At 55.5% G+C, this 20,061-nt stretch overlaps 1 protein-coding gene across 1 annotated transcript; it reads left to right on the top strand.

Moving 5' to 3' along the window:
- Positions 1–182: 182 nt before the first annotated feature.
- On the top strand, positions 183–19,161 carry LOC122384238 (collagen alpha-5(IV) chain-like). The gene is made up of 22 exons (XM_043371409.1): positions 183–309; positions 4,913–5,149; positions 5,533–5,650; positions 6,351–6,454; positions 6,683–6,745; positions 6,937–7,094; positions 7,810–8,504; positions 8,828–8,989; positions 9,709–9,870; positions 10,374–10,561; positions 11,038–11,165; positions 12,204–12,313; positions 12,654–12,844; positions 13,041–13,247; positions 13,522–13,810; positions 14,092–14,456; positions 14,802–15,000; positions 15,270–15,876; positions 16,171–16,781; positions 17,049–17,226; positions 17,537–17,651; positions 17,932–19,161. The coding sequence occupies exons 1-22, from the start codon at positions 229–231 to the stop codon at positions 18,265–18,267; spliced, it is 5,304 nt and encodes a 1,767-aa protein (XP_043227344.1). The 5' UTR covers positions 183–228; the 3' UTR covers positions 18,268–19,161.
- Positions 19,162–20,061: the final 900 nt, after the last annotated feature.

Below are 20,061 nucleotides of genomic sequence, written 5' to 3'. Positions count from 1 at the left end.
CAGATAACACCAAAGAACACACTGATACGTTATATGTTCAAAATTACACCTACTGTGACATAACAGGACCTGAATCGGTGAGTTTTTCGGTGGTGTGCCCGTTAGGCCCCGCCTCCGTCGGTGCCGGCGCGCCGGTGCCGCCGGCTGGGGGCGCTGTGCGCGCCGCCGGTCAGTGTGCCGCGCGGCCGGAGAGTAGCTGCCGGCGGCACCGTCCCGCCGCCGTCGCCCATGGCGAGGATGGCCGCGCCGCGCCGGCCGCTGGCCGCGGGCCTGTTGCTGCTGCTTCAGCTGCATCACACCAGCGCCGCGGTGAGTCCGTCCAGACGCCGTACCTGGACGTACCTGAGGTACCTCGCGCGGCGTACCTGTGTACTCAGGCAGGTACGGTACCACCGTACCTGAGTACGAGCATGCTCAATGGCATTAGGTATGTACCAACCCTTAAGTACAAGAAAAAAAAACCTCCCTATTCAGCCGTGCACCTGTGGTACTTTTTGCACAGCACTGTTGTGTACCGTCTGTATAGGCCCCTGGCGACTGGGTGTGCTCCGTCTATCTCTTATTTTTTCGTGGTTTTGGGGATTGTAGCTCATATTAATCACTTGTTATTCCCGATTTTCATAAACCAATGTATCACGAAATTTCCGAGCAAATTTCATGCTGAATGAAAATTCAGACCGACATTTCATTCATCGTAAACAATTTAAGAGAACCGATAGCGTTACCAACATTAAAAAATGCAGTGAATATTATTGCAACCATCAACCAACAATGTTATCATTTGTTTATGGAAGCACATTCTGTTCAGTCTGGAGTGCCGCCTTCCAGAAGCACTTCCAGGACCTCGAGCGGTCGCGGAGTGCTGTTCAGAGACGCTGCACAGCCGGCGCCGCCCCCAGTCGGTCCTCCTCTGCAAACTTGGCCGAGCTGCTGCACGGCACGAACCCCCGGGCTGGCTCCAGCCGCCAGGGCCTGGAGGAGGTGCGCGCGCAGCTCCCAGCCGTCTGCCAGGCCGCTCATGGCGCCAACAAAGCCACCTTATCGGTCGTAGACGACCGCTGACGGCACGGTGCGAACACGGCCTAGTTCCGGCACTGCACGTCGCCCACTGCGTCCGGCCACGGCGGCCGTGCAGAGATCCGGTGTCTGCCGTCTGCCGTCGGCTGGGATTCGCAGAACGGGTTCAACAAACTCACCGACTAATTTATCCCAAAGACTGAGGTCATTGTGATGGGGACATATCAGTTCGAATGAATATCTGCCGACTGCCGATCTGGGACAGTGCATTTAAGAAGCAATTTAGCATACGTCGGTTTGCATTCCAGCTCAATGGTGAATGATTCCATGAAGTCTTTTACATTAAATTCAAAGATGCCAATTAAATTAATACTCCTGTTTAAGTGACAGGTATATTCTACACATGATACGCCACCTTATGGTCCTCGTTTCAGCTCCGACGGGACAGACGGACGGCGGTGGCCGTTAGCGGGCCGGCCGGGTCGTATACGGGACCGTTTGTTATCGTTGGCCCGGTACGGGGCAGATCGTAGGCCCCCTCCAGTGCCGACGGACACGCTGCACGTCCGTGGTTCGTTTTGGGCCATGAGACGATAACAACGGGACAGTTTCCTGGCAATGCACATGAGTCACACCTCCAAATCGCTCCTAGCGATATCGAGATGCGTTGTCGCGGGTTAAGCGGATGTCTTTCCATCAACCGCGTTATATAAAAAGCATAGGTAGGTATATGTAGCTGTAATTGTGCTTAACTACATATAGTTAATTGTGCATATAGCTCATCCACGCAAAAATGTGCCGTGGCTGAGAAGTAACAACCACACTTTGTGTAAAGTGTCTTCACTGAATGTCAATCCCACATGTCCCTCGAAGCTCGAACCAGCTTTGGATGTGTCGACATCCGCCAATGAGAAGAAACAGGCACAAACTATACCGGGCCAAGGCATAAACATTAAAAAATGGGACCTCGGGCAAGTAGGCAAGCTGGACATCCCACTGGAGCACGGCCTACGATAACAAGCCACGTGTTCGTGTAGAGCCGCCGCCGCCGCCGCCGCCGCCGCCGCCCGTCCACCCGTCCGTCCGGTTGTCTGTTAGTTCGGAATGGATTCCAGCCGGCCGTCCTGCGGGATAGACTGTGCCGGAATACACCGATGCGCTGCGGGACAGCGGCTCATCCTTCAGCGCGAATTCGCCGGGCGGCGGACAGGTGATGACGGAGCGGACACTGTATGAGATAGGAGCCGAAAGGAGGTATAAATCAAAATGGGGATGGTCACAGGTCATTCCATGAGCATGGCAAAATAAATAGGACGAAAAAGGGCATGGACGTCTCTAAAAAGTCTACACGTTACCTGGGTATAGTCGACTACAGAATGATATTCCACTCCTCAGAAAAAAAAATCAGTTGACCGGAGCGCTAAGTTGTGCCGTTTATCACGCAATTAAGTGTGTCGATTGTGAGCATTGGGACAAAGCTATAATTTGTGAACTCAGCCCGTGTGATGCGGCACAGCCTACCACTCCAAGCAAATAATTGCCTGTGAAAAGTGGAACATCATTCTGTAGTCAACTATACACATGACCAAAGCCCAGCAGATAAGTGCATTTTAACAGGTAAGACGGGTTATTTGTCTGGCCCTCTTATCCGAGTGACGAGCCAATTAGCAAAGAACTGACTGCGATTCTGTTGGGGTTGGATTATGTCTCTTATAAAAAACAATGCTTCCAATTCCAACAGCGCGAGCGCACTAAAAGTTCAGCATCGTACAGCAAGGGATAAAAACCTTAAACTTAATTCCCATGCATAGTTCTTTTTTCTGACGGGTGATATATAAGAAATGGTTTTACATGTAGCAAAAAAATAGCAATTGCTTTACGCCATCTGAGGGAAGCCGGAAGAGCACTTGAGGACATTGTGCAGGTAGAAACGAGCATGCGCTTCCGGGCTGACCGTCTGAGCGGCTGGGTCATTTGCTCTAATGGGGTACACCCGGTACACCTCTCCCAATGGGAATGACACCCAGTCTCTGCTGCGCACCAGCCAGGGGAATAGGCACAATGCCCCCCCCCCCCCCGCGGGCCCCTCATCCTCTCATTTCGCGGCACCGAAACAGACTATTTGCTAAAACCCAAACGGCTAACCCTACAAAAATATAATACGTTAAATTATTTTGAACATTTTTTTTAGATGACTCCGTGCCTAGTCTGAACTTAGTCTTTTGTTTGAGTTGTAGGTACTGCAAACCAGTCCATTCTTATACCACTCATCTCCTGCAACAACTGTCAACTGTGTAGTTGAGCACTATGTGCCACACATTTGGCCAGCCGGTGTGGCCCAGAAAGCGGCGGCGCCCGGACGTCTCATGTGACAGTCTGCGCCGTCAGTGGGTCCGGTCCGGCAGCTGGCGGTTCCAGTCAGCACAGGGCCGCTGCAGGCGGACAGCTCTGCAGGGGCAGACCGCCCGCCCCCGCAGCGGTCAGCAGGGGAGTCACATCAGCCCATCAGCAGCGGCCAGCCGCGCCCCGACGCCATCCAGTCGGCTGTTAGGTCAGCAGTTATCACGTGCAGCTGCGGACATATCAGTCTCTATGCTCGTGCCGGTCCGCCCACTCCCCGACCCGCCCCTCTAAGGCCCTGTCCGCTCCTCACAGGCACGGCACCGCCCCTTCCAGGCTCGCTATCGTGTCCATCCCGTCCCGCCCGCGTGTTACAAGTCCTGCTTCTTTCTAGGCAAATCCCATCCCGCATCCTCCAGTTCCCACCGACTAGCCCAGTTCCACCCTCTCTGAACCGTACCCACCCCTTCCGGAACTGAATTTCCGTTCCTATCCCTCACTCTCTCGTCCTGTCTCACCTCCCCCCGCGTCCCGTTCCGCCTCCGCCTGAGATGGCCATTACAGCCATTAGGCTCCACCCACGGGCTCCATATCAACCCATCCATGCCTGAGCAGTGGCTGGCTCCGCCCCCAACCCTAATCGCCCGGTCTGCTATCTGCAACCGCCATCTCTGCCGCTCTGCATCTTCTCTTCTCTTTACGGTTCGAGCACCTCATGCTGGCCGCGCCCTGTCGTACCTCGCTGAGGCGCTACCATCGGCCGATGCCACTGCCACCGACTGCCGCCGTCACCGCCGCCGCCATCGACACTGCATCGGCCGCCGCCGGCGCGGCGCGGCACGGCTGTTTATTGTTGGGAGTTGGTATATGCCGCTGTGTTTATGTGGCCGCTCGGCAGCCGTATTGCGGCCCACCGTGCCCGCCCGGCGGCCCGCCGGCTCCAGTGTTCGGTGACAGCCCACCCCGTGCTCACCGAATATTTCGGTAAACAGTTGCACGCCGACTGACTGCCTTATGGCGGCGGCTCAGGTGACTGCTCCCAAACAGCGTCTACGGCGGGTTCTAGCACATGTTTTAGTTTAGGAGAACATTCTGAGAAATTTTAACGGTATGGGTCTGACCAGGGAGCATGTTTCCAGACTTAGGCGTACAGTTGATTCATAAATTTGACCTTTGCCTATAGGGACGGGCAAAAAAGCTGCAAAAAAGTAAAAAAGTTCTGGGGACCTAGGGAGCTGGGAACAAGGGTGGCCAAATGCATGAAACTTTGAATGTTTCTCCCTGAAAAAGAGTAGCCTCAAAGTCGCCTTTTTCAACGACTATCATTTCAGTTTCAGAGAATCCTTTCAACTTCGTGGAACGTGAGTTGGACACGTCCGTGGTCGGAAAGCGACAAAGCGATTCGATGCTTGCAGCTTTTTTATACCTACCTATCTCTACTTCTATGCACGTATCTTTGCCGTATTCTAGACTAGTTTCTTTCAATACAACTTTATGCGACCACCAGCTGAACACAGAGCCCTACTGACCTGACCGTTCGTTCTGTCTGTTTCAGGCGTGCGTTGGCTGTGTGGTTCAGAACTGCATTTGCGAGGGCGAGAAGGGCTACATCGGCAACCCGGGCATCCCGGGCCTGCAGGGCTCGCCCGGGTTTCCGGGTGACACGGGCCCGGAGGGCCGGATCGGTCCGGCCGGGATGAAGGGCACCAGAGGCCTGGAGGGCGACCAGGGCGCCAAGGGCTTCCGCGGCCAACAGGGCGTCGCCGGATTCAGGGGCGCCCCCGGAATACCGGTGAGTGGCAGAGGAAGTACAGCGCAAATCGGCTTTCGGGGGTCTGTCGTGTCAGCAGCAGCCAGCAAGAAAAACGGTATATTGTGCTCTAATGCTCTACATAATGTTCTTATGTACGAATGTGTTTGTTTTATTCTTTGTAAGCCTGTGCCTGATACCTAGGTTTAGGACAATATCTCTGTGTTTCGACCCTCAATTTATCAACCCCATCCCCTCCACGGGAGCATTAAACGTTCATTTATATCCGGTAGTCTCAAACTTACTTCGCTGACAACATCTCCTCTATCCCTGACCTCTCTAACGGTAATCAAACAACCGACTGATCCCAGGTGACGCCTGATACGTCTCTGACGACCCCTGACCCGTCCCCTGGTGACCGGCAGGGTCTGCCCGGAGACCAGGGTCAGCGGGGAGCGCTCGGTTTTCCCGGCTGTAACGGCACTGACGGCCAGCCGGGCCTGCCCGGTCTGCCCGGACTCAGCGGACCGCGAGGACAGCCCGGTGAGAGGAAACACCCGACAGGGAACAGCATCCTACAAACGTTATAGGAAATGCAGGAACATAGGCAAAAACGCATTTCATGGACTCAAACACTAGACAGGTGAAGAAGCTTACCTAAAAACACGGAATATCTTTTTAACCAAGAAACAACCAGAAGAGCACACACATTACATACGGACCCATAAAATAGCCAGGTGAGGGGAGACACTTCACAGTCCCAGAGGTTTATAGCCGGCTAAGATAATGCACATTGAGCGAGTCTCTGACTCTGTTACTCCCCTGTGGCTGTGATACGCGAACATGAGCTGACCTCTCGTCAGCGCTCATCCCTCCCACCCAGTGCATCGACTGCTGACAGTGCTTCTCATGGGCTCACACCGCGCAGGTCAGCCCGTCTGGACCAGGTAACCCCGGCTACAGCTGCGAGGCCAGCGAACCACAGCTCTGGACTGATCTCCAGACCACTCCTGAGCAGGTCTCCGGAATAACCTCTGGAATGGCCTCTCCATTGGCCCCTTCACTGATTTCCGCATAAAAAAGACTGGTCCCTAAAGAACTGAACTTCTGCACACTTCTTTAGACTGGTCTTCGTTGACCTTCGTGCTAACACTGCTGACCTGCAAACTCACCTCTAGATGGGTCGTTCTTTGACCTATTTCTCCTGTACCGACCTTTGACCTGACCTATGTCCCACCACCAGGTTCGGCCGGACCACGGGGTCCCTCCGGAGACCCCGGCGAAGGCGGTATCAACTCAGTGGGAATCAAGGGAGAGCAGGGTATCTCGGGTCGGCCCGGAGCGGACGTGAGTTGACGGCTCTCTCCGAGATCAGAAGGACGAGAGAATGGATATCATCATGAGTTGTTAGCCGTTTTCACGACTGCACCAAACTTGAGCAAATCTGCACCAAAACTCTTTTACAATTATCTTCATATCATGAATTCATCTCAGTGTTTTAATTGAGAATGATGTCTGATAATGTTACAAAATGATACAAATGACCCGCATTGAATGACGGTCTTCTTCCCACAGGGTTTGCCGGGCCTTCCCGGACCGAAGGGCTACGCTGGATACACTGGCGACGCAGGATTCATGGTGAGCTATACGTCCACGGAATATGATGGAAATGTATTTGGGTAATTTCGGTACTTTCGATAACGTTTTATTACAAAAACAACAAAAAATGTATGCAGGACTATCACGATACTTGCGTGTGTTTATTGATTGCGATTATGCATGCGAGACGCTGGTGACACATGCTGATTGAATCTTGTCCACGTTGACAGGGTTCTCCGGGGCCTGCCGGCTTCCCCGGCCCCAGAGGTATGCAGGGAGACACCAAGATCGGGCCCAAAGGTCAGAAGGGCATGCAGGGCGAGCCCGGCCCGCCGGGAAAGAAGGGCACGGAAAGAAGGGTCTCTGGAAATGTCACCATCATCACACCGTGAGTGAACCCGCCGCCTTCATATGATGCATATTGCATACAGCAACGCAGTGATGCGTTATAAGCCGTTTTCACGACGGGCGATCCGGCGAATGCACCTAATTTGACCAAATCTGCACCTAATCTCTTTTACAGCAAATATCTTCATTTTATGATTTTATTTAAGTGTTTTAATCGATGATGCTCTCGGATAATATGACAAAGCAGGAATATAAGCAATTAGCGCAACCCTAGCTGATAGCTACTAAGAGACACACTGAACCTAATTTGACGAAATCTGCACCTAATCTGCACCAGCTGTGCACCAAATGTGTACCAGATGGCCGTCGCGAAAACGGCTATAATGTCCATTTAGGTTCAATGAGCCATGGGGCGAGTCGCTTCTGAATTAGGCCATTTTGACAACACTTTAAGCTCTCAATTTTGCTGTCCACCTTGGATGTCTGGATCCGCATAACACATCTTGCCGGGCCATATGAGCAGCACTCACCGTCAGGCTTCAACCATATGTGCATTGTGCACTGTGCATTGTGCAGGGATCTAAAGAGTAAAGATAATTATCTTCATTATATTACAATATGCCCTGATGAACAATGAGCATTTATTCGGCGTCTGAGCTTGTGTGTCTTCTGGTCCAGGCCCAGGGACGGACCCAGACAGGCCACTGGTTGACTATTTATCCAGCGTCTGAGTCCGTTTCCCGCTCTGTCGGCAGGCCTGCAGGTAGTCCCGGGGGGCGTGGCCCGCGCGGTGACAAGGGCCCCGACGGTCCCCCCGGGCCGGACGGGCGGCCAGGGCCCCGTGGCCTGCCCGGCTTCAAGGGCCAGCGCGGTGGGCGCGGCGGCGACGGCCGCAGGGGCAAGCAGGGTCGCGCCGGCCCGTCGGGCCCCTACGGCGACAAGGGCGACAAGGGCGCGCCGGGCTTCAGCGGTCGTGACGGTCTGCCGGGCAGGGAAGGTCTGCTCGGCGAGCCAGGCCAGCCCGGCCGGCCCGGCCGCCAGGGCGACATCGGAGAGAAGGGCCTCTACGATCCCAACATCGCGCGCACTCTGAAAGGCTCCACAGGAGTGCAGGGCGATGTCGGCTTCCCGGGACGGCAGGGCGACCGCGGTCTGGACGGCCGCGACGGTCAGGAGGGCTACCGCGGCGTGACCGGCCCGCCCGGGCCGCCCGGACCTCCGGGAGAGGCCGGCGCGCCCGGACTGGTCATTCCGGGACAGCCCGGAGACGACGGCTATCCGGGACCGATCGGGCCCGCCGGCCCGCCCGGAGCGCCCGGAGAGGCCGGCTTCCCCGGACTGCAGGGCGGCCAGGGGGAGACCGTGGAGGGCCCGCCGGGCCGGGAAGGCGTCCCCGGACGGCCCGCTCTGGACGGCATGCCTGGAGAACGCGGAGACCCCGGATACCAGGGTGAGGCGCCGCGGAGTGCGGCCTGCTGACTGCAAATGGGACTTGTTGCTTACCTGACGGCCTGCATCTACCGATAGATCTGTGGGTATTAAAGTTACCTTACCTGAAACAGGCAATGGACATCATTGCATGTTTCTTTTTTTGAAAGGTTGTAAACATTTAAATTATTCAACTAATCCAACGGCAGTGACCTGATGAACATAGCTCAGTCGCTGGTAGACACGTTTCAGACAGTTTTTGCAGTAAGTGGCGGGATGTGCATGATGCGTTTGTGAAGTACACAAACCCAACCCATCAAACTGACGAGCACGTCCATTGGCCAGGTCCGAAGGGCATGCCCGGCATCGGTGTGCCGATCAAGGGTCCTCAGGGCGCGCCTGGTCTGCGGGGCCCTCCCGGATTCCCGGGGACACCCGGAGTCGACGGACGGGACGGCTTGCCCGGAACCCCGGGCCCGCGCGGCGACGACTGCCAGCCCCAGGACCGTGAGTAGAACGCCGCAGATTAATCACAGCGGCACACAACAGCTCACATCAGCCTACATCGACTTGAACCGGTTTATATACTGTCTCACGGTTTATTGTCCCGTCCCATCCCGTATTGATCTGTTCGCTCAACGCTTATTACTTATCACTTCTCTAGCTCTACGCGTGTCATGTAAGATATTAACTAGTAGGGTTTTGATAAGGTTTTATGTGTCTTCTTCCATAAGAACTGACCAGCTATTTGATACCGTACTTGATAATATTGTATGGCGCTCGTACTTGCATCGTTGAGATCTCACAAAGTTGGTTCGTTGATTAAACTTTGAGCCTTAGGTAGTTTTACTGTTTTATTTCACTGTTAAACTGAAGTTTGACGCCCGTTGCGACCGAGTCACGGTCGACCTGCAGTTTGGACACGCTCCCATATCGGATAGCCTGGCTGATACCGTCTCTAACTTACTGACGCGGATATCCCGATACCACGCTCTCAGGAGGCTGCGCGGCGTACAAATAGCTAATGGCGCCCTGTCAAGTCCACGCATGTTAGAGCACACAAACAGCCTGGCGGGCGTACCGATAACGCTCAAACAGAGACCACTCGGTGTTCGCGCTTCGTTTTTTATGTACCTGTGCCGTTATGCGTCGCGAACACTTGTCGTGCGTTCGATGTCGGTGATGACAAGACGCATGTGATGACGCTCTTGTGCCCCTCCCCGCAGTGTCACCCTGTGAGAAGGGTCGGGCCGGGGATGCCGGCCGGCCGGGACTGCCGGGCTCGCGAGGACCGCCCGGCAGACCGGGACCGGACGGTTTCCAGGGACCGACTGGCCTGCCAGGACCCATCGGCTACCCGGGACTGGACGGACTGCCGGGTGCTGCCGGTAAGACACCCCGAACTTCCAAAACGGATAGGCTGTGAAACGCTAGGCCCCATGTCCTTCAGGTCAGACAGATTAGTTTTGATATGCGCTGATATACAGCCCATATTACCCAGATCACGTCAATGAATACCTTTTGCCTTTTGGCAAGATGACCGTGCAAACATCATTCTATGCTCCTTAGCATGTACTTACAGTCAGCGCAACAGTGCGGTGGATCCATCAAGCCTGAGCGAGGAAGGGCCTGCTATAATTTGAAAGTCACCGAACTAATTGACCTGGGGAATGGACGGGGATGTCAATTGCTTCGGTGACTCAAATTTAGCAGTCCTTCATCGGTCGGGCTTGATGGATTCCTCGCACTGTTGCGCGGTACTTAAGACCGACTGTACTGTACATTTGTACAATGTCATTCTGAATCAGTATAGTGGGTACACAGTACACACGTGTTTATTATATCTGTCCGCCAGACTACCCCGTTAAATCCCCCGTCCGCCCTCCTTCAGGTCTGGCGGGTCGACCCGGTGACCCGGGAGCCCCTGGCATCCTCATCTACGAGTCCGGGAGGAGCAGCCGCGGTCCGCCCGGGGAGAGGGGCGAGCCAGGACCCGAGGGTCCACCAGGAGACGAGGGTCTACCCGGCACAGACGGCATGCCCGGGCCCTCCGGACTGCCAGGCTTCAAAGGCGCCCTGGTGAGAGGACCGACTGAGCAATATCCTGACCTCAGTGAAAAACGACAGCGTTGGCGCACAAATAATCGGACTTCTTTCCTTCCATTCCAAGCGCAAGCGGCTGCTTGGCGCAGTACGCTTCGTGGGCCACTAGAAGGTGACCCATGCCAGCCAGCCGTAAAACTTTGCCGTAAAACTGTTTGTATATTAATGATGGCGATACTTGTACCCTTCACCATAATACTTTATGATGTAATTTGATCATAATTTGACATTTAAACATCACATCATGTCGTATGTTAAACCACTTCCTCGCCTCTGCTACAGGTCCTGTGATGCCTGACCGAGATGGATATCTCCCTCTGCTGGTTTTGTGCAGTTGGCCGCGCACCTTCAAGCACCCTGTTTCCACTTCTCGCCGTCGTCACCTCCCGGCTGACCTCCGTGACCTCCGTGACCTCCTGGCTGACCTCTGTGACCTCTGTGTGACGTCACAGGGCGACTACGGTGACCAGGGCACGCCGGGTCGTCGCGGACTGGACGGCCGGCCGGGTCTGGACGGCAGGGATGCAGACGAGAGCCGCAAGAGCCTGCTGAAGGGCGACCGTGGACTGGAGGGATTCCGGTGAGAGAAAGAGAGAGAGAGAGAGAGAGAGAGAGAGAGGGGGGGAGAGAGGGAGAGAGAGGGAGAGAGGGGAGAGAGAGAGGGGGGAGAGAGAGAGAGGAGAGAGAGAGAGAGAGAGAGAGAGAGAGAGGAGAGGAGAGAGAGAGAGGAGAGAGAGAGAGAGAGAGAGAGAGAGAGAGAGAGAGAGAAAGAAAGGGAGAAAGAGAGAGAGAGAGAGAGAGAGAGAGAGAGAGAGAGAGAGGGGGGGCAACGCTGGTTAAAGGAAATAGTTCACTTTTTAACATGGGTTTTGAACTGGAATAGCAGTTCCGTAGCCTGGGCTGAGACGAGCATAAATCAGGAGCTTTTACAGCCCAACGATCACCCTAGGCAAAGATATTCTATTTCTCGTCCCGAAAAAGGTGTCTTGCGTTGAGGATGTGTGCCTTGCATATATTCCAATCCAGTATGAAAAGAGCATGGGTACCGAAAATTCTTCAGAAACTAGAGAAATTATCTACGAGAACTCTAGAGAAATTCTCGTACTGATCAATAAGGACATTCAGCAGCAGCAGATCGCCCAAATGCCGGTGGCCGCGATAATTTCTCTAGTTTCTGAAGAATTTTCGGAACCCATGCTCTTTTCATACTGGATCGCCTGTGCCTTACAGAAACTGAAAAGTTCTTCTTATATCAAAATATAGAAAATAATCTTTTGTTATAAATAGGTTTTATTTTCTTTGCTGATCATTTTGAACATAAAAAATCATAAATCCATTGCAAAAAAAATAATTTCGTGAAAGTGAACTATTTCCTTTAAGTTGAGGTGGCATTAATTTCCGCCCCTGGTTAGCAGTGTATTTATAAATCACGACTGGTGATCAGTGTAAGACGTTCTTGACTTCTTTTCTCTACGATGCTACCAACAACATTCTGTTGAATTCCGCAGCCTGCCCGATCTCCCCAAGCTTACAGTCGGTCCCCACCCAATGATGGAAATGTGAATCTCACTCATCATGTTCGCCAATCATCAGTATGGCCCGGTGTGCGCTTTGACAGCGGTCGTCGAGGCTATGTGGGAGACGAAGGTCCACCCGGAGAGCCCGGAGAGTCGAGCGCCAACCTCTACCAGGGGTCCAAGGGCGAGCCCGGAGAACCCGGCCTGCCAGGTACGTACGGCTGCAGCAGAACGACGCCGCCGAACGCGCGATATTCTCACGACAGAAACGAAACATAGTTACATAATACATACTTATTCGGCAACCATTGAAGCAACCATTCTATGAAGCATATTTGGTTTCAAGTTTTCACTATCACAAAAGGATAGAACGTCTACATTATATTTAAGAGTTTTGGTGTCAAACCTCTGTTTGGTTTCAGAGCCTTTTTAATGCTTGTCTCGCACAGCTGTCACAAAGTCTTTCAGACTCAACGCTTGCCCCACTGCCAATTTCACTGCCACAGCAACTGGCGTTCTCTCAATCTGAAATCCGACCTCCTTCGTTCCAGGTCGGGTGATCAAGGGTGCCAAGGGTTTCTCTGGCGATGACGGCCTGCCGGGCAGGAGAGGTGCCCGCGGCGGTCCCGGCCGATCACAGCGAGGCGGCCTGGGCCTCAAGGGGTACCCGGGCGTGGCTGGGGAAAGAGGTCCGGCCGGCCGGCCCGGCGCGCCAGGACTTCAGGGGCCGGATGGAAGGCCGGTGAGGCGGTGACTGAGATGGGGGTGGTCTCGGTATTTCGATTTGAATTTGACAGGTTTGCGTGATATATACGACTATCATCTGATACATGTCTATTAGATATGATGCATATGAAGGTGTTTGATTCCTTGCACTTCACGCACCACCACTGTGCGCCCCGGAGCGTTTGCTGACCGCCGCTGACCGTGTGTTTCAGGGCCAGCCTGGTCTGCGCGGTCTGAGGGGAGACGACGGTCTGCCGATCCTGACCGGACGTCCGGGAACGCCCGGAGAGCCGGGAGCGATCGGCGACCCCGGCCTGCCCGGCCCCGACGGCCAGCCGGGCCGGCCGGGGCCGCGCGGCCTGCCCGGCACTGACGGGGAGAAGGGCGCGCCAGGGTTCCAGGGACGGCCGGGCAGACAGGTGAGAGGGCAACGTGAATCCCACGGACGGTCTTTTCAAAGGACACCCGAGACCAGCCGAAACACTCGACACAGTCGACAGCCAACTGGCGCATACGTTGTTTTAAATATTCAATGTCGTCATAATCATCTCTATAGCTAAGCTAGCCTATTATCCAAGCACAATATATTTTTCGGTGTATTTTGACCACTCGGTTGCCACTCGGATTGACCACCTTAGATCACCGACCAGCAGCTGACAAATGACCACTAACCACCGACCGCCTCTGGTTCAGGGACCTCGCGGACCGCAAGGAGACCAGATCCCCGGGATGCCGGGCCGTGTCGGACCGAAAGGTCTGCGCGGACTGCCGGGCATGTTCGGCTTTCCGGGTCAAAAGGGCTTGGACGGCCTGCCCGGAGGCCCCGGATTAAAAGGACAGCCTGGAGATGACGGCTTCCCCGGCTTCCGGGGCATGGAGGGCCAGCCGGGAAGGCGCGGTCTGCCCGGCCGGCCGGGACGGGACGGGATCGGCGGCCGGCCCGGGCCGAAGGGAGAGCGGGGAGAGGACGGTCCGGCCAACGGTAAGAGCACTGACAGAATGTCTACTCGTATCCACGTAACTTCGAGTCCCCGGCATAAAACGTACAACCTTGTTTCGTTAGCAGATCAGTCCTTGGATTTTCATCATCACTGCATCACTGAAGTGTTTCTGATATTGTCTCCTGGCAGTGATCTGAGTAGGTACCTATATGACAAAAAAATGCTGACTTTTGTTATAACTGATAAGTTGGTCGCCGATGAAACTATTCCTGATGATAGGTTGTTCGCCCCTCACCGTGACGGCTCTGCGCGCCACTTTCAGGTCCGGCCGGCCCGAAGGGCTACCCTGGCCGACCGGGTTACAACGCACCACCTGGTCCGCCCGGTGACGACGGTCTGCCCGGCGGACCGGGCCCGGACGGCGAGCCGGGTCTGCCCGGACCGCGCGGCGACTACGGACCGCCGGGACCGGCCGGCCAGCCGGGCGAGGACTCGGACCGCGGCCTGCCCGGAGAGCCCGGTCCGGACGGCCAGCCCGGCCAGCCCGGACGGCGGGGACTGCCCGGCGCCACCGGCCCGCCCGGAGAGCGAGGAGAGCCCGGAGAGGGCCTGCCCGGTCTGGACGGCCGGCCCGGCGAGCCCGGAGAGCAGGGACGGCCCGGCGGCTTCGGGGCGTTCGGGCTCAAGGTTGGTTTTGCTCTCACATGTCTGTTGATGTTATGTCCCAGACTCGACAAAACGTTTAGCGTTATAGCATTAATGTTATAGGGTTTCATAGCACATTTCCGGTTGCCAGTACGAACTAATTTACCCACTCGAATCACCCAGTGAGATTGGTTTCTCCGCTTCGCGTGGAGCTTGCGTTTGATTCCAATTTCCAGGCTGCATTGCGGTACAGCCTATCTTCAGGCGCTGACTACCAGCGCCATCTATCGTAGTGTTTGTAAGCTGCCGTCGCGAGATTCTTCTATACAATGTAGAATGAAAACAGGGAGAAATTCAGCGCTGACCACTGCTGCGCTACTCCCGCAGGGTATGGCCGGTGACACTGGTGTGCCGGGGCCCGACGGCCTGCCCGGTGACCAGGGCTTCCCAGGGCGGCCGGGCCGGTCGGGCGCGCGCGGCCTGTCCGGCCCGCAGGGGGAGCGGGGCGACGCTGGACCGGCCGGACCCCCGGGACTGCGCGGCCGGCCCGGCATGGTCGGACTGCCCGGCCTGGTCGGACGAGCAGGTACGTCAGCTAGGCAATAAAAGGACAATTTTGCTGCGGGTGTGACGCATTTGGAATCAAAAGAAGCAAAATGGACAACTGTGGTAGAAACTGAGATTGCCAAATACGTATTCGCTCGTATTTTTTTCTCGTAAGTTTGGTGGGCTCTTGTGAGCCTTCCTTGCTTATCATGCTCTCTCCTCTTGTTAGCATTTGGTCCGACTGATATCTGGCCTGGGCCCTATATATTTCTAGTCCACTGACCAAAGTCGTTTTCGTCGTTTTCGCAGGTATGGTTGGTAACCAGGGCCTCCCAGGACGCGACGGTCGTCCAGGTTTCCCCGGCTCCAAGGGCCAGTTCGGTCAGTCCGGTCTGCCCGGCCAGCCAGGCCTTGACGGCTTACCGGGCGACGAGGGTTTCCCTGGCCTGAAGGGCGGCCGCGGCCGGTCCGGCAGCCCCGGCTTCCCGGGCCTGAAGGGCGCCCGCGGCCAGGCCGGCGACGTGGGCGGCCCGGGACCGGACGGCGAGCAGGGCCGGCCCGGCGCCGACGGAGCTCCCGGCGACCCCGGTCCGTCGGGGCGCGACGGACGCGTCATCGGCGGCGACCAGGGCGACTCGGGCGAGCCGGGACTCGACGGTCCCGACGGCCTGCCCGGCTTCCCGGGCCAGAAGGGCGCGCCGGGCGACTACGGTCTGGCGGGTCCGAGGGGTCTGGACGGCAGGCCGGGCGGCCCCGGCGGCCCCGGCGCCAAGGGGGAGCAGGGCGACCCCGGCCGCTCGGGTCTGCCGGGCCGCCGCGGTCAGCCGGGCACCATGGGCAGCCAGGGGGCGCGCGGAGAGGACGGAACGCCCGGGATGACAGGAGATCCCGGATTCGACGGATTCTACGGACTGACGTGAGTTTATCACATTTCACAGACCTAGTGAAGCTTATCTATATGATTTTGATATTTGGAACAATCTTTCGGTCGCACCATTACCATAATTAAGTGCTAAATAAAAGTTGCAAAAATACGGCATGTGTTATTGCTGATTACCTTGTGAAACGTCTTCCCTAGCAAATCCCACCAGGCATTTGCTTTATGATGCGTTAAAGACTAAATTGACATATCTAGTCGGTGTTTTGTTTTGATGGTGTTACTGCATCCCAAAGCGGCACTATTTCACCGTTGTCTCGCGGTCTGTTTCAGTGGTATGAAGGGTGACCGCGGTCGTCCTGGACTGCCCGGCATTAACGCCCCGCCCGGACAGAAGGGCGCCGTCGGCGACCCCGGCCTGCCCGGTCCGGATGGTCCACCAGGCCTGGATGGCCTGGACGGCTTCGACGGCCGCCCGGGCCTCCCCGGCTTCCCGGGCCCCACTGGCCAGAAGGGCGCCCCCGGAGACTTTGCCGGCTACGGCTTCAAGGGCGCTCCGGGCGAGCCGGGCCCGGACGGGTACCGCGGCGCGCCCGGCGCCCCCGGACCCATGGGCAAGCCGGGCCGCGACGGCTTCCCCGGCCGGGACGGAGACGAGGGTCTGTCCGGGTTCCGCGGCCGCGACGGGCCGCCCGGACCGAAAGGCATGGCCGGCCTGCCGGGACTGGACGGCGTCACGGGCGCCACTGGCGAGCCGGGGCGGCGCGGGCCCGACGGCGACGACGCGCCGCCGGGACCGACGCCGAGCGCGCGCGGCTTTTTCTTCACCCGGCACAGCCAGACGACGGCCCTGCCGCGCTGTCCGCCGGGCACCACCAAACTGTGGGACGGCTACTCCCTGCTGCACGTCACCGGCAACACCAAGGCGCACGGCGCCGACCTCGGTCAGTATACCCACATAGCCGTGCTGCAGCAGGCACTGGTACCCGTGTACGGCTCCTGTGGTTCGATTCTGTTTGAAGATTGCTCTGCCTCGGGCTGCCAATAAGGACCTGCTCCATTTGAGGACAAAGTAAAAAGCAATTCTGGCTAGCTGTAAGCCGGAGGGATGCAATATGCATTATTACCCCAAAAACACTTACCCGAGTAAAAGACGAATAAAATGTTATGCTCTTATCTGCAATTCTGACGCCAGCTGATCCCACTTGCAGGCACTCCTGGCTCGTGCATGCGCAAGTTCTCAACCATGCCGTACCTGTTCTGCAACATCAACAACCAGTGCGAGTACGCCCAGCGCAACGACTACAGCTACTGGCTGAGCACGCCGGAGCCCATGCCCATGATGATGACGCCCATCCGAGGCAACGACATCCCCAAATATATCTCCAGGTGCGGCAGCGGAGCTTTGGGCTAAGGGCAAAGTCCAAGTGCTGGTCGGAATGCGCATCCGTATTAGAAATGGATGGTTCCTTAAAATCTGGTAATATTACCGACATAATAAGTCGCATAGTAAAATAAAAGGGCAACAAAAATGTCGGGTAGACTCAATCGAGTCCAACAAACAAATATACAAAGTGTGCAAACGCTACATGATTTAGTGTGACGGTCAACTTACGCCAGAAAAAAAAACTTAGAACATAGGCAAACATATTGTTCTTGACTGACCCTGACTACGCATCTCCTCTGTTTCGGCCGACAGGTGCTCGGTGTGCGAGGCGGAGACTCTGGTGATCGCCATTCACAGCCAGAGCATGGACGTGCCCGAGTGTCCGGAGGACTGGGAGAGCGTCTGGATCGGATACTCCTTCCTCATGGTACGGTACCACAGTCCACAGAATATACGGGAGATGGTCGGTGACTCCTCGCGAAGCTACGCTGTTCTTAATGCTGAATTATTTGTATACGGCTCCTTCACATAAAACTTGCGGATCATATTCGAGACCCTCTGCTGTTAGATCGGGACTGCGAGAGGGCGGTAGCCGGTGGCTCTTCCCTGACCCCCTTTTTCTCATCACGCATATGCTGGGAGCTGGAGATGACGGTCGTAGGGGGCTGTGTCCGGGCTCTATTGACCGATGTGTGACCTCTCCGCAGCACACTGACGCCGGAGCAGAGGGCGGCGGCCAGTCGCTGGTCTCTCCGGGCTCCTGTCTGGAGGACTTCCGACCGTCTCCGTTCATCGAGTGCCACGGCCACGGCCGCTGCAACTTCTTCACCACCGCCTACTCGTACTGGCTGGCCACCATCGACGACTACGCCCAGTTCCGGCAGCCGCAGCAGCAGACCCTCAAGGCCGGCAACCTGCGCTCCCGCGTGTCCCGCTGCTCCGTCTGCCGTCGCCAGAGACCGCGCTTCGACGCACGGCCGCCGTTCGATCGCGGCTCGCCGCGCCGTCAGCCGTTCCCGCAGAGAAGGCCACTGAGAGGCTGAGCGCCCGCAGCCGGCCGGCCGCTACCGCCCTGACATCTGGCGAACGCTGGCCGAACGCAGGCTGTCACTGAAGCCCGATGGGTGGCGGGACGGGTGCTGTTGGGTGAGAGGCGAACGAATTCATAGTAGCGGATCTATGGTCGATCCGGGTGATGAAACTCATGTGTTCATCGGAGCCACACTGTCCGTATTGCTGTTGCAGATATGGAGACGATGAATCGAAGTAGGGCTCTGAGCAATAACCGCTTATGACAATACTTTCTGGAACTTTGTACATATTCAGATCTACGGCGTGCAAGTCGTCACGCCTGGTGCCTTCCGTCGCTGCATATCTTATTCGATCAGCTTAAATCTCAAGAATACCGAGAACCTCATTTTTCTTTCTGTCTCATTGTTTGTACATTGCTTTCTAGACAATGTTCGGCACCTAATTTTGATAGATGCCTAGTGCCTGCTGAAATTGGGCGCGCATAATTGCCATGCATCGCTCAATTTGAGCACAAAATACTTATCATTTGGGGCATCGTTCACAATCATATCATGGATTGGCAATGACGACAAGCTTGCCATTTTCGGGTCGAGACATTTGATCGTTTTCTATGCGGGGAAGTTTGAATGCTATCACTGCCAGTTTAGGTATATATAAACCGCCTCACTGCCAAGACGCATGACCTCGTGCCTCGTGCAGAAAGGGAATCGGTTTCTCGCTTGCTCGTTGTACCTGTTCTTTTCATAATCTCGATTATTGTTGATCTGCTAGGGTGATGTTCATTGTGGAGCGTCGCCCATTCTTTTGTATGTCTGTTTTGGCTAACATCGAACACGAGAGTTTCGTCGCATATTAATCGCAACATGTCGCTAGAAACGGAACTCGAATAAAAATGATCAATGGATTCAAGTAGTTTCAATGTGCCTCTATTGACAACTGATCTTGGGTATATAACAGTAAGATTTGATGGGAGGCAGAAACATAAATCGGCCCAAACTCCCAGTGTTTTAAATCCGAGCCACCTTCATCGCTTTGGCTTGGCATGTTTACGTCGCAGTCACCCACGGCCCTAACGACGATACACGGCTTCCCCCAACGCAGTAACACCGCTGGCCTCGCCACTGAGGCGTGTAGCTTTGTAGCACAAATCGAGGGAGAGCAGAGTCAAATGGCAAAGTCGCAGATTTCTCGGTCTCAGTGCTATGCATGTGTGTGGTGTATTCAAATATGTAGGCAAAATGCACGTTCTCCTTTGGTCTGCATAATCTAATGAATATGGCTATTGCAAATCTTTAATTCTTTAACATCCTTTGTGGGCGATAACGCAAATATCGCGGTTGACAGTCGCTTCAACTTCTGGCCAAGCCAGCTAATCCAAGGAGCGTGGTTTTTCTGGGTCAGACCAAGGCCATATATAGTGGTCAGACACCCTCGGTAGGAGCTCAGGCAAGGTCGAGGTAAAATCTCTCACTCCTTGGAATCTTTGTTACGTCTTCATATCATCGTTTTTTTTCTTTCATCCAGACTCGACAATTGGAAAATGGCATCCTTCGTGGAGACAATGTGCCAAAGGCTTGCGATTCTCCTTAGTTCGAGTTTCAAAACTAGACCACAACAATGTCGGTCTCAGACACAATGCACTAGCGGCCCCATTTTTTCAGTTCGCCGAGTTACGGTGAATCCACAGCGGGGCACGCTTCACTGAGGCCATGCCACACAGTGACTGAACCGGGCAGAATCTGGGCTGAATGTTGGCAGTCTTGACGGACTTAAGCCGACACCCATTTTAATTGTTTAACAATGCA

This window comes from Amphibalanus amphitrite, unplaced genomic scaffold (genome assembly GCF_019059575.1).
Source record: "Amphibalanus amphitrite isolate SeventyFive unplaced genomic scaffold, NRLGWU_Aamphi_draft 000184F_arrow, whole genome shotgun sequence".
Lineage (NCBI taxonomy): Eukaryota > Metazoa > Arthropoda > Thecostraca > Balanomorpha > Balanidae > Amphibalanus > Amphibalanus amphitrite.
The sequence above is the reverse complement of the archived record's forward strand: the minus strand, read 5'-3'. Positions and strand labels throughout refer to the sequence as shown.

Coding starts and splice junctions, on each gene's coding strand:
- LOC122384238 (XM_043371409.1), top strand. CDS start 229: ATGGCGAGGATGGCCGCGCCGCGCCGGCCGCTGGCCGCGGGCCTGTTG. Junction 13,248..13,521: donor AGGGACGGCCGGGCAGACAG/GTGAGAGGGCAA, acceptor CCTCTGGTTCAG/GGACCTCGCGGACCGCAAGG. Junction 15,001..15,269: donor CGGCCTGGTCGGACGAGCAG/GTACGTCAGCTA, acceptor TCGTTTTCGCAG/GTATGGTTGGTAACCAGGGC.